Source organism: Molothrus aeneus, chromosome 19 (genome assembly GCF_037042795.1).
Source record: "Molothrus aeneus isolate 106 chromosome 19, BPBGC_Maene_1.0, whole genome shotgun sequence".
Classification (NCBI taxonomy): domain Eukaryota; kingdom Metazoa; phylum Chordata; class Aves; order Passeriformes; family Icteridae; genus Molothrus; species Molothrus aeneus.
Genome location: NC_089664.1, coordinates 1735392 through 1749111, shown reverse-complemented (window position 1 = coordinate 1749111; position 13720 = coordinate 1735392). Strand labels below are relative to the sequence as shown.

Sequence of the window (13720 nt, the reverse complement as noted above, 5' to 3'; positions counted from 1 at the left end):
GTAAAAAAGAGGTAAAAGCTAAGAAAAATGGGTTTGGCATTCCAAAGGGAAGGCCATGGCCCTGCCATGAGGCACCATCCAGGCCCAGCACCAGGCAGTGGGAGAGGGCAGGGACCAGCACTGCTGCACCTGGGAAGTTGTGGTGCACACCCCTTTGGAAAACAGAAGGGGTAGATCTGGGAAAAAAAATGGAAAATTTGGGAAATAATATGGAAAATATGGAGATCAGCGAGTCCCTGCAGCACTCCTCCTGTCACCAACAGTGCCCCACCACCAGCATCCCCCAGGGCCATCGATACCACTTCGTGTCACAAGTGGTGGCTGGAGAAATTCACTGTAACCCCTTCCCAAGGTCCCCAGCAGGGTCTGTGTCATCCACCAAGGGCTCTGTAAAACACCCCCAAAGAACTGGAGCCATTCCCAAGCATCCAAGGAGGAAAGAAGTGTCCAAGGCCAGGCTGGACAGGGCTTGGAGCAACCCTGGGCTAGTGGAAGTGTCCCTGCCCATGGAAGGGGGTGGAATGAGATGAGCTTTAAGGTCCTTTCCAACCCAGGCCATTCTGGGAGCTATGGTTCTGTCATTTTATGTGCATTTTTGAGCTATAAATGTGTCTTTCTCTCTTTTCTTTCTTTCTTCCTTCCTTTCTTTTTGTCTCTTTCTTTCTTCCTCATTCTTTCTTTCTTCCTCATTCTTTCTTTCTTTCTTTCTTCTCTTTCTTCCTTCCTTTCTTTTTGTCTGTCTTTCTTTATTTTCCTTCCTTCCTTCCTTCCTTCCTTCCTTCCTTCCTTCCTTCCTTCCTTCCTTCCTTCCTTCCTTCCTTCCTTCCTTCCTTCCTTCCTTTCCTTCCTTTCCTTCCTTTCCTTCCTTTCCTTCCTTTCCTTCCTTTCCTTCCTTCTCTCTCTCTCTGTCTTTCCTTCCTTTCCTCTGGACTGGGAGGGACAGCCCTGGAAAGGGACTGCCCTGGCCAGCAGACACAGCTCCAGCCTGAAGCAACAGGGCTGCACAGCAAGTGGCACAGGGAACAGCACAAAGCCCTTTCCCCCCGCCCCCAGCTTCCTCTGTTCACTCTGAAAAAAATCACATTTCCAGCTTGTTTCAATTAACTTTAAGACTTTTATATTCCATGAAGGCTGAGGCAGTCATTAAACCCGAATTTTTCCTGTTGTAACACTTTGAAACAACCACACCACAGCTCAGCTGGTGGCTCTGGCTCTGCCAGGCCAGGACCTCCCATGGGCAGAGGTGACTCCAGGTCCCCTCAGTGGTGGCATTGCTCATCCTCTGGCTCAGCATGGACAAACTCATCACACCCCACAGGCCCAGCCCTTGGGGCAGCATGAGGGAGCTGGGAAAAGTCAGGATGGGAGTGATGCCCATCCCCTGCCCTTCCAGGGGCTTTGGGAAGGGCAGGGAGTGCCCTCATCCCACCCCAGAGTCTGGGGATGCTGCTGGGATGGGGTACAGGACACCCTCACTGCCCCACAGCCCTGGCACTGGGGGTGAGGAAGCACCACAGAGCAATAAATCCACCTGCACAACACGTAAATAAATCAATACTTTTGCATCCATGAGCAAAGCAGACACAGCCAAAGCCCTGAGTCACCCTGGGCCATGTCCCAGCAGTGGCTCTGGGGTGAGTGGGGACAGCCCTGCTGCCAGCTCTGCTCCCAATGGCAGCTGCTTTGATCTCCCCACATCAGAAGGAGCCTTTTCCCTGCCCTGTCACAGCCACAGCACACCCAGACACTCAATGGGACGGGGCTGGCACACCCCAGACACTCTGTGGGATGGGGCTGGCACACCCTGGGCTGGCAGGCACTGACCCCACTGACCCTCCCTGCCAAGCCCTTCCATGTGCTCAGTGTTCTTTCATGAAAAAATATAAAAAAAAAAGTGGAGAGAGGTCAGAGCAGAGAGAGAGAAGGAAAGGGAAAAGCTCCTTGGGCACTCAGGCATGGATGTCCATCCTTTCCCTGCTGATGCCATCATGGATTTGCTGCCCTTTGGGGTTTTTTGGCTTTACCTGAAGTAATCACAGACCTGCTTTACCTGAAGTTATCACCAGATCCTCTTCAGCACAAGGAACCTTCACAACAGGATGCACCAGGTTCCCAGTGGCACAGCCCTGGCAGCCTGGAGCACAGTGGCCCAGGGGATGAAGAAATTGTGCTTTATCCCCAGAGGAAAACACCAAAGTGCCCAAGGGGGACAGAACTGCTGCACCCTGCTGCCTGCAGCTGCAGGAGGGATGTCCCAGGGACTCATGGGCTTTAGGCACTGGAGATCAAGGGTCAGTGTTAAACAGGGGGTGATTTCTGTGTTCCACAGGTCTCTCACACACCTGCATGGAAGGCCACACTCACAGCTGCTCCTGTCTTACCTGTGGCTCTGTTAAGGCTCAGTTCCAGCTGCCACAGCACTCACAGGCTGGGACTGAAGATTCAGCAGAGGAGGAGAAAGACTCCTTGAGCGGAGGAAACTCATTGGGTGCTTCACAGGAAACATCTTTTTAGTAAAAGACAGATTTTCCCAGCATATTCCTCCTGATGAGCAAAACCCATGTGGAAAGCAGGACTGAGAGAGCCTGAACACCCTGGAGGGGAGGATGTGATGCAATCCTGAAACTGCTCCCTGGCTGGGTGGGGGGCACAGTGTTTAACCAGGAGCTCTGGGATTATCCCATCCCATTTCCTTGTGTGCTGCCAACAACTCTGAAGCTCCCCAGGACTGACCCCAAGGGCAGCCCTATGGTGGTGGGGCACAGACCTGTGCCAGGGCAAAGCAATCCCACCAGGGCCTGGATAACCCACTGGATCTCCTCCAGCCTGCCCTGAAGAACTGCTGCATCTCATCCCTCTCAAGCATTCTTCATCCCACAATAAAATTATTCCACACAATTTACCAGTCCCAAATAAGGGCACCCTGGTGTTGTTCCCTCCCTGTCAGAGACAGCACCAAGCCTTGGTTTTGGGCAGGATCTCACTCATCACATCCAGCAGCAAGACACTGCTTTAGCCACACACAGAGCCCCAGACAGCAGCTGGAGCCAGCAGCCCCCTCCCAAAACCTCCTGGGCTTGCACATGGAGACCCAAGGAAGGGGGGACAGTGCCTGACAGACTGGGGAGTTTCCTGCCTGCCCTTCCAGTGTGGGGAGGGGCCAAGAGGAAAGAAAAGAGTTGGCACCATTGGAAAAAGGAGCCTACTGTTATTTATTAACCAGGGAGGTGGGCCCAGGCACTCATGTAGGGGAGGAAGGAATGTGGAGAGCAGGCCCAGACGTTGTGGGGTGTCCAGGCTGCTGCTGAGCTGCCCCCATGTGGAAGCTCATGGGGGAAGGGGGCACAGCAAAGCCCCAGGGCAGGGAACCCCCAGCAGGACCCTGAGAGCTGGTGGCACTCTGGAGCAGGGCTCAGGCACAGCAGGAGTGCCCAGGGGGGCAGGGACACTGCCAGATCAGTTGCAGTTCTTGGGCAGGCGATAGACCCCCCCTGAGTAGATGAGCTGCTGGTCCCGGACCTTCTTCTGCAGGAATCCCTGCAGCTCCTGGAGATCAATCTCAGTGACCACAGGGCCGGTCATCACAAACATCTTGAGCATGCTGTGGATCCTCTCCAGGGACAGGCTCTCCAGGTTGGTCAGCATGGCCTGGATGTACGTCCAGAACAGCTGCAGAGGGACACAGGCCACAGTGAGCGACTGACACTACAGCATACAGCAACCAGCCCAGAAACAAGGCAGGGATGCAGCTGGCACTAAGCTCTGCTCTCAGCTGTGGGGTCTCTAAACAAGGCATATCCAGGAACAGCAGCAAAGAGCTGGGACACAGAGCTAGACAGAGGGATCTGGCACACATCTGTGCAGCGCACTCATGACCCTCTGTGGATGAACACCAGCATGACAACGCTGTGTTGCACAACACACAGGCACAATGTGACTCACAGGCAGGAAAGGCACTGGAAATGTCCAGGAACCACAACAGAGAGAAGGCAGAGATCCAGCTGTTAGTGCTGGGTCAGTCTTTTGGGCAGTCAGAAGTGCCAAAAAAGTGTTGCTCGGGTGCATCCAAACAAGTTATGACTATTTCCAAAAATGAAATCATGTCTCGGACTTTTTTCTTTTTTTAAACTGAAAAAAAAAGCAATTTGGAGATTTCCAAAAGGTTCCCTGACTCAGCAGCTGGGCACTTGTCTGGAGGGAAGGCTGTGATCCAGCACCAAGAGATTAACCACGAGATACCCACTTCAAAACCCAAATGTTTGTGCTGGACTCAGCCACTGGCAGTGGAAAATGTGAATCCATAGTGCAAACTGAATCCATCATCTTGATCAGATTCCCCAAACCCACAACACAGGATGTTTGCATCACCACAGGGACAGGTACCTGCAGCTCCTCCTCCTTCTGGTCAGCCTGTGAGGCCATGGCAGAGTCCCCCTCCTCATCACTGTCAATCAGAACAACCTTCTCCACCTGGTCCTTCTGCTCCTCCTCGATGACAGTGAAGGTGCCCTCGGGCTCTTCCCGCAGGACTCCCTGCTGCAGCCACAGCGTCATCTTCCTCTTCAGTGAAGTCACAGGCACCTTGAGCACTTCACTCAGCTCTGTCAGCGTCCAGGTGCCTGCAGAGACCATGGAGAACAGAGAGGAGATGGAGAACAGGACACTTCCCACACCCAAGCCTGCCAGGATTTGGTGGGAAGCTGGGTAAGGCAAGGAGGCACTGCCAGGAACAAGGCTGCAGAGCTGGGGCCCTGCTGGGCGCTGGAGACCCTGTGGGAGATCCAAACCATGCACCACACCTTGTTCCTCCTGCCAGAGCTCTCAGAGCCTCCAGCAGCCCAAGGAACGTGGCTTTCCCACCTGTAGAAGCACAGACAGGGCTTCACAGCACTCACTCTTGGTCTGGAAGTGCAGGATGATGGCAGCGTGCACAGGAGACACGGACAGGGAGAGCGTGCGATCAGCCAGCTCCACGTCCAGGCTCACCAGCCCCAGGTGGTACTTCCAGTTCAGGGTCCTCATGGCCTGGGAAAAGGAGGCAGCAGCTGCTCACAGCAGATCTCCCAGCAGGAACCACTAAGTACTGGGTTATTGCAAACCCCACTGTAACCAACCAGCAGCTGAAGGGGACTGCATAAAGCTTTCATAAGGAGGGTTAAGGTGGCCTCACCTTTAATTTCTCATACTTCTTGGAATATGCTTCCATGGCTTCCTTGACCTGCTCTGGAAGCTCCAGCTTCTCCTCTTTGAGTGGTGGCCAGAACTCACTGGACAGGATAATGGCCACGAGGCTGAAGGGAGGCCTCTCCTCCTCAGGGAGCTTCTCCTCCTCATCCCGAATGTTGGCGTTAATGCGCCGCGAGTCGGCCATGTCCTGCAACGGGCACAGAGCTGAGCTGGCTCCTTCCCTCCAGAGCCAGGGCCAACCATCGGTGAAGGGGAGGCTGAAACAAGGTGAACAGCTTTCTCTCTAAATGATGATGGGGACACTGGAAAGGACACGATTGTCACCCTGATTTTTTAAGATTTTCTAAGCCTTCTGATGTTTACATTCTTGTAGCAAACGTTCTCACAGGCTTTCTGTAAATAACTTATTGTTTTGCATTCTTTTATGGAAGAAGAGAAATTTGATAGACTGTTGGTTTGTCCAGTGTCATTGGAGAGGTGGCACTGTCACCCTCCAATCCACTGTCACTTTTGGAAATCTATAAATGTTAGAGTCAGAAATACACTTTCCCTTTTCTTCATCTTAAGAGCAGCGGTGTGTGTGCTGCATTGTTTCCTGTCCTATAGTGACACAGGATCGTGTGTCTACTTGGAAGTCTGCTACACACCCAGAAAGATTTGTGGGAGGTTAGAGGAAGGAGTTACAACTCAACACTGCCTTCACTGGGGGCTCTCCACACCTGTGTTCTCCTAAAGAATCAAACTCCAGAGTCCCAAGCCCAGCTCCTCAGTGTCAGGATACTGCAGAAGGACAGTACAGACAGCAGCACAAGAGCAACCATTCCCCAGAGCTGATAATCCAACCCACAGGCCTTAAAAACAGACATGATTTGAATGCACTTCTGCCTGTCACAAATCAGCCCCTCACTGGCATTCTGGAACCCCCACTTTCCTAAAAGACCCTTTTGGGGTCACTCCTCAAGTTCTTCCCCTTCCCCAATGGGCTCAAAAACCCAGCACTTAAATTATAAAAATAAAAGGAGTTACTTTTAACATGACTTCACAGTAGTGCATCTGAGCTTCACCAAACCTCAGCTTCAGCAGCTCCACGTTACGGATTTCCCTGGAAAGAGACACAGCAGGTCAGGGACAGGGCCCTTGCTTGGACAAACCTGGCTTGGCCTCCACCCCTCACCACGCAGCCAAAGAAACAAGGTCCCTGGCACAAGGTGCTCTTCCTTGCAAGGCACAGTATCTGCCCAGGATGGCTCCTGGTACCCAAGGGAGGAACAGCCGTCTCCTCTAGGCCAGCAGCTTTTTGAAGACAGAATGGTTCAGGCTGGAAGGGACCACTGGAGCTCATCCAGTCCCACCTCCCTGCTCAAGCAGGGTCCCCTGGAGCAGTCATTCAGGGTTGTGTCCAGATGGGTTTGGAATATCTCCAGGGAAGGAGACCCCACAGCCTCTCTGGGTTCCTGTTCCACTACTCAGTCACCTCACAGCAAAGAGGTTCTTCCTCATGTTCAGGTGGAACTTTCTGTGTTTCAGAAACACACATCTTCCATCCCTCCTATCTGGGGGGCCAACACAACATGTGGGATGGTGTCAGTGCTCCAAATTCCTACAAGCTGCTCTACAGCACAAACCAAGGGCAGGACTGAGCATGGAATTCTAGAGGCAAACTCAAAGCTGCAAAGGAAATAGCCAAAGGCACTCCTGACTCCACAAACAGCCATTGACAGGACTGAGCGTCTGAAGGCTCTACCCTTCAGACAGCAGGTAAAAGGAAACTCAGGTGATTTGGCCATGGAAGGCCTGGCTCTGGGCCCGGGGGCCTCACCTCTCAGCACTGTAGTTGAACTGGTGCAGCAGGCGGTCAGCCAGCAGCGTGCGGTACTCGTTGATGAACAGGTCCTTGCTGCCGTAGATGCTCACCAGGAGGCTGATGATGTCTGAGGAGCGACGCTTGGAGCTCGATTTCCCTGGTGGAATCCAGCAGAAGACAGTGTGAGATTAACAGGGACCTGCTCCAGCCCAGCTCCAGAGGACAGCAAATGAGCTGCTCAAGGCTACAGCCCAGCAGGGAAAGCAGACGGCTGCCAGGACTGCTGCGCTGGGCATCTCACCTGGATCTGCATCCACTGGGTCAGGAACCCAGTCCCCTGGCTCTGAGATGTCATCATCACTCTCCTGGCCGTTCTCCAGGGTCACTGGGTCAGCTTTGGAGAGCTCATTTGCCAGGTCCCCCGAGCCCTCAGCATCCCCGGTGAGACCGGCCACGATCTGCCGCACCGTGTCCTCCCGAGTCCTGGAGCCAGGGGGAAGGGGAACAGTGAGTGAGGGAAGGGGAGGGGAAGGGGATGTGTCAGACTGCCCCACACGCCTCCTACCTCAGATACTTCCTGATGGGCTCACAGGCAACCTCCAGGATCACCATGGAAGGGTCCAGCTCCCGCAGGGCCTTGATGGCTGAGATATACAGAGTGATGATGTCGGAGGTGTTGACTCCTGCAGGAGAGGAGCAGAGGGAGTCAGAGCCCTGCAGCACAGAATAATAGCTTGGATAGAAGGGGTTTGGATGGTCCAAGCTCTCTGTTCTAGCTGTGGTGTAGCAGGAGGAGGGCTTGCTGCCCTGCTGCCCAAGGCAATGGGACAGATCAGATCCATGTGCCTCAGTTTTGAGCATGAATGGAGGCTCAGAGCTGAGCCCTAACAGTGCAAAGAAGCCTTTGCCTACCTAGACCAAAGATAAACTTTGTGCTCCTGACCACAGTGTAAAAATGAGGCCAAAGGGGGCTGGGATGCCATCAGCTGCTGCTGCCCTGCCCACTTGAACACAAATAATGTGTGATGGGCATGGTGACTGCCCCTCACTCCTCAAAGAGGAAACCAAACCAGCTCCAAGTAGATCCCCACTCGTGCCCAGGTTCCTTACAGTGTCAGGACACAGACAAGGATGTAAAACCCACCAGGGTGCAGAAGTCTCATTTCCAGAGCACTTTTCAGGGAGCTGAGCAGCTGCTGCCTCTGGTTAGTCCTTTCCAGGCAGAACTTGAGGTCCTCCACAGCAGGCTTTGACTCTGGGAAATCTGCAAACCAAGCAGTGATCAGGAGCAGTGCCAGGCTCTGAGGGGAGGCAGGGGGAGGCAGTGTGGCACACCAGAGAGCTCTGTCACCCCCCCAGTCCCAGCCCAAGGGTGAAGCACCTCGGATGATGCTGAAGAGCTCCTCGATGCGCATGCTGGCGTAGATGCGGTAGAAGAACCTCTGGACGTGGCAGCGCCAGCGTTTCAGGGTGCTGCTGGCTTCTGGGGAGGACTGTGCCAAGGGGCCATCCTGCAGGAACACCCTGCTCAGCCACCCAATCACCTTCTCTATCCACTGCACAAGAAGGAGAAACAGAGGTGAACACAGAGCTGGATGCACAGCCACATCCCAACCCAGCCCTGGCAGCCACCACAGCCGCAGAAAGGGCAGCTGGACCAGGAGAGCATCACCCCCAGCTGCTCCTCAAATGTGTCCCAGCCTGGGCTATAGCTGGGGAAAGCCCAGCTGAAAGAACTGGAACTTTAACTAAAGATACAGGATATGGACTGTGCAGCTGGGTGTGAGAAGATAAGGGGTGACCACAGACTGTGTGCAGGCACTGGGCTCCAAAAAGGACAGAGTTTGCTCCAAAACCTGCAGCCTATTTCATTCTTGCAGAGTTTCATCCCATTCTATACCTGCAAAACTGTCCCATTCATAAGAAAATGAGCAAGTTGCCCATTACACCATCCTTGGCCCAAAATTTCTATGGTTCCTGAAATCAGTGAAAAGCAAACAAGATATCCCAAGAAGTCACAGACACCCAACAGAACTCAGGCATTTGAAATCCAAACACCAACCTCATCACTTAATAATAAAATAAAAACCTGAACAGAGAGCATAAAAAGCTTATTTTTTAATTATTTGAGCTTTAGTGAGAATTATGTAATTGCCAAATTTCAAATGTACCCAATTACAATATCCAGATGTTTAAAATAACTGCCTTTCCCCCCTCATCAATTAGCAAATACATGCTGCTTCCTGGGATAGTATTTGAGTACCAATATGCTACAAGATATTCTACTACTAGATATTAGTAATTTTTTTATACATTCTCACAGCCTGAAACAAAAATGCTAGGTCAAGGTTTGGTTTGCTGATGTTTATTTTTAATTACTTGACTGAGGAAACATTGAGGAAATGCACAAGTTTGGCCAGGACAAACCTGAGTACTCCAAACACCTGGGAAAAACTGTGCAGAAGCTGATAAAGAATTCCCCTAAAGGACAAGAAGACAGGACTATAACTGATGCAAAGCAACATGATTTTAAGGAATTATTATCAAACCAACCCATTCTTCCCCCAAGTTTATCTTCCCTGAGTGCTCCTGTTACAGCCTGATTGTGACCTGACACTCCAGGCAGCTGCTGCTGTGCTGGCAAAGAGGCTTTGCCTTCAGCACCTGTAATTTTCAGTGAGCTCTTTCTCAGGCTTCTCTATTTAACCTTTAGATTTCCAGGCCTGTGGGTTTGGGTTTTTTTCCTTAAAATTATCTCTTCCTAATCCTGATACCCTCCAATATTCTACGGCCAAACAAGAGGTAGAAGCAAGGGCAGCATCTGAGGAGCAGAATGCAGTTGTGTTTTCTGTGGTGTGCCCTGAAAATATCCTTAAACAATCTCCAGGTCACCCAAAAGCATTTCACACGAGGTGCAGTGAAGAAAGTGTTGCACAACAACCAAAAGGAAGTAAACACAAAAAGATTCCTGATGTTTGCAGCAACAAAAACGGTTGGCATGGCAAAGAGTGAGGGATCCAGGGTGTCTGGATTGCATGGGAACCTGGCTGTGGGCCTGGTTCTCCAGCACAGGCAAATGCAAGGTCATGGGCAAGGAGCACTGAGCTCAGGATTGTGCCCTGGAGGAGCCATAACCTGGAGAAGAATTTTATTTTAAAGTCATGGTGGGTAAACAGCTCAACACAAACTTAGTTGAAACAGTAGCAAAGCAACTGGACAGCTGCAAAGAAATATTGTAATTTTGTGTGGCCGTGGTGAGATCAATCCCAGAATATCCTCTCTCATCCTTGCTTCCAGTTTTAGAGAGGAATTGGAAAGAGGACTGAAAACAGCCATAGAAATTCTAATTATGGGCTCACCTACACAGAGGGAGGACCCTCTGCAGGCCAGGTGGCACTTGTTGATCTTGTGGTTTGTAAACTGGAACCACAGAAATTCCCTCATTACTACAGACATCATGAGGTGAAATGTGACAGTGCTTCACACACAGGTCAGAGCAAACCTTCCCCTCCAGCATCAGCCAAAATGGGGAGTTTCAGCCACCTCTCCTGCCCGACCTGGTGGAATTCATAGCCCTGGACCAGGTGTTTTAAGTTGGAATCTGCTTTTAGCCTGAGCTGCTAAAAACCAACAACAGCTGCACACCTTTATCACTCCCTACAACTCCCTGAAAGGTGCCTGTGCTCAGCTGGGGCTGGGCTCTTTCTCCAGCAGCACTGACACAACCAGAGCACACAGCCTCAAGCTGTGCCAAGGGAAATTCAGGTTGGATATTAGGGAGAAGTCTTTTACAGAAAGAGTGATAAAGTTCTGGAATGGCTGCCCAGGGAGGTGGTGGAGTCCCCATCCCTGGATGTGTTTAAAACAAGCCTGGATGTGGCACTGGATGCCAGGGTTGAGTTCAGGGGTTGGGGCTGGGTTGGACTCAATGATCGTTAAGGTTGTCACTGTCATATTTTCTGAAAAATCCCTTTGCCAGGATTTCTTCTCCTGGGAAACTGAGAAGCCTCAGAGAAAAATGAAAATAATAATTATCTGATTGCTTCTCCTGTGTTTTCTGCTTTGGAATGTGGTCTGGAGATTGTTTACCAACTGGTCATTGTTTGATTGGTTTCATGTGAATTGTTTTGACTTAATGACCAATCATGGTCCAGCTGTGCTGGGACTCTGGAAGCAGTCACAAGTTTTCATTAGCATTCTTGTTAAACCTTCTGTCTGTATCCTTTCTCTATTCTTTAGTATAGTTTTAGTATAGTGTTCTTTAATATAATGTAAGTACATAAAATAATAAATTAACCTTCTAAGAACATGGAGTCAGATTCTCAATTCCTCCTTCATCCTGGGGACCCCAAAAATACCACAAATGGTGACCTCAGACATTGGCTGTAGCCCGAGCTGAAGAACAGACCCACATAATAAAGTCTCTTCCAAGCCAGTGAATCAGTGAATTCTGTGATGTCCCAAGGAGGAGCCTCACAGCCCCCACACCAGCCTCACCTCCTGGAACTCGTTGAGGAAGGAGTGCTCGTACTCCCCGCGGCAGCGCTGCTCCATCCTCTCCTCGATCATCCTGTGCAGGATGGTGGTGACAGCCTCAGCACTCACCCTCTCCAGCAAGTTCAGCCGGCGGCTGCGGGCACAGAGACACGGCAGGAGCGTGGGGGAGCAAAGGCACCAGCAAATCAAGAAAATCTTATATCTGAAGGCACCACCCTCCCTGTACGTTCCACAGAGGCAGACCCAGCTCGGGCCACACGCTCTGACAGCACACACAGATGCACTACACACGTAACACATGGCACTGCTGCTATCCCATCTTCCTTACAGACATTTAAAGCCATCAAAAGCTTTTTCATTTAGAAGAGTTTCATAGAATCAGAGACTGGTTTGGGTTGGAAGAGACCTTAAAGATCATCTAGTCCAAACCCCTGACATGGGCAGGGACACCTTGCACCGGTTTGCTTCTTTGTGGTCAGAGGCCTCAGAGCAAGAGGAGTATGTTCTCATATCCAGGGAGAGGAACTTTCTGTCTAAAGATCTGCTCTTCTTCAACCACTAGTTGAAAGCAGAAAGTCCATGTTGAGTTCTCTACCCACCACCATGACACAGCCTGACCTCACGCAGCTCCTCCTGTTCTCAGAGATCAATAAAACCTGCTGCTGCTCCCATCCACATCCCCCATTGCTCCAAGTGACAGCCACCACCCCGTGAGATACCTACAGAATGTCATTGAGCTGCTGGAACTGCTCCATGGCTTCAGGGCACCAGCACTGCTCCTTCTTGCTGCTGCAGCCTGCACAGAGCTGGCCCTCGCCTCCACCCTCCTCTGGGTCACTCTCCTGCTCGGTCTCACTCATGCTGCACTCACACTCGTTCGTTCCATCCTCTCCTTTCTTCCACTGCCGCATGTATATCCTGAAGGTGCGGCTGTAGAACTGCTGGATCATCTCCTGGAAGGATTTGGTCGTGGAGAAGAAGAGGATAGCTTTGAACATGGTGTAGACCTTCTCCTGCAGCGTCTGAGCGCCTGTGCCCAGGAGCAGGCCTGCCTTGGTCCACTGCTCCAGGAGCTCCAGGCTGTTCAGGTAGGGCTCCAGGCGGCACTTGAGCAGACTGAAGGCCTCCAGGAGCAGCGCAGCACACTGGGGCTCCTCGGCCGTGTTCTCATACTGGCCAATGCAGTTCCAGAACTCGGGGGCGATATTCGCCTGCAGGTCAGTCTGCAGCACCTCGATGAACCACTCCTCCACGATGGAGTGCAAGTCGTAGCACTGCAGCACGTCCAGGGCTGCCCGGAGCTCGGCATCCTGCAGCGGCCCGGCAGCTTCGGGCCTCGGGGCTGCCTGGAAAGCAGGGGGGACATGAGTTAAGCATTTGATGGAGCACACAGGGACTCTGCTGTCAAACTGCCCTGGGGGGATGCTGCTCCTGCATGGCGATCTGCCGGGGTCTGAGCCCACCGCTGGATGCCCAGCGCTCCCTCCCAGGGCTCACACCCGCACACATCACTGCCATTCCTGCAGGTGGCTGCTGCAGGACACAGGTGCTGTGGAAATTCTGCGAGTCCCCCGTGGCTGCTCAGCTCCCTCAGACGGAGCGGGAGCAAAGCCACAGCACGGCCGGGCAAGCTGCGGCCCTTTGGTCCCGCTCCCGGTTGGGGTGACAGAGACAGGGCGGCTGGGCCCGCGGCCCTTCCTGACAGCCCCCAGCAGACACCGTCCCCGCACACCCAGGAGCCCTTCCCGTCCTCCCCGCCCCGGCCGTTCCTCCCCCAGCCCCCACCTATCCTCCCTCAGCCCCGGCCGTTTTCCCCCGGCAGCCCCGGCCGTTCCTCCCTCAGCTCCGGCCGTTCCCCCCGGCCCCGGCAGCTCCCACCCCGCCCCGCGGACCCAGAGCCGGAGAGGCCCGGCCGGGGAGGAGCCGAGGCCGGAGCATCCCGGGGGCGACGGGTCGGGCCTGCCCCGGGCCCGGCGGAGCGCAGCGGTCCCCGCTCACCAGCCCCAGCGCGGCGGGCGGCACCAGCGCGGTGCTGAGCGTGTGCCAGGCGGCCGAGAGCTCCATTCGGGCCGCAGGAAGGGGCGGAGCGGCGCCGGCCGCAGCGATGAGCGGCACCGGAGCCGCGCTGCGGGGGCACCACGCGGCGCTGCAGGAGGGTGAGCGGGGCTGGGGGCCGAGCGGGGCCGGGCAGGGGCAGGGGCCAGGGCCGGGCCCGTCTGACGGTGCCGCCCC

At 53.3% G+C, this 13720-nt stretch overlaps 2 protein-coding genes across 2 annotated transcripts in view; one reads left to right on the top strand and one right to left on the bottom strand.

Annotated features, from left to right (window-relative positions):
- Window positions 1-3188: 3188 nt before the first annotated feature.
- Window positions 3189-13615, bottom strand: ANAPC2 (anaphase promoting complex subunit 2). The gene is made up of 13 exons (XM_066562591.1): window positions 13487-13615; window positions 12212-12834; window positions 11489-11621; window positions 8373-8547; window positions 8136-8255; window positions 7557-7674; window positions 7293-7474; window positions 7007-7148; window positions 6214-6289; window positions 5171-5374; window positions 4896-5025; window positions 4384-4619; window positions 3189-3669 (listed from the first exon to the last, which is right to left on the bottom strand). Exons 1-13 carry the CDS (start codon window positions 13550-13552, stop codon window positions 3457-3459), a joined length of 2418 nt encoding a protein of 805 aa, XP_066418688.1. The 5' UTR covers window positions 13553-13615; the 3' UTR covers window positions 3189-3456.
- Window positions 13483-13720, top strand: part of LOC136564549 (microtubule nucleation factor SSNA1-like) — a 2863-nt gene continuing 2625 nt past the window's right edge. Inside the window, exon 1 of the mRNA XM_066562592.1 lies at window positions 13483-13644. Within this exon, the coding sequence (XP_066418689.1) occupies window positions 13593-13644 (52 nt within the window). The 5' untranslated portion in view covers window positions 13483-13592. The remainder of the gene's footprint in view (window positions 13645-13720) is intronic.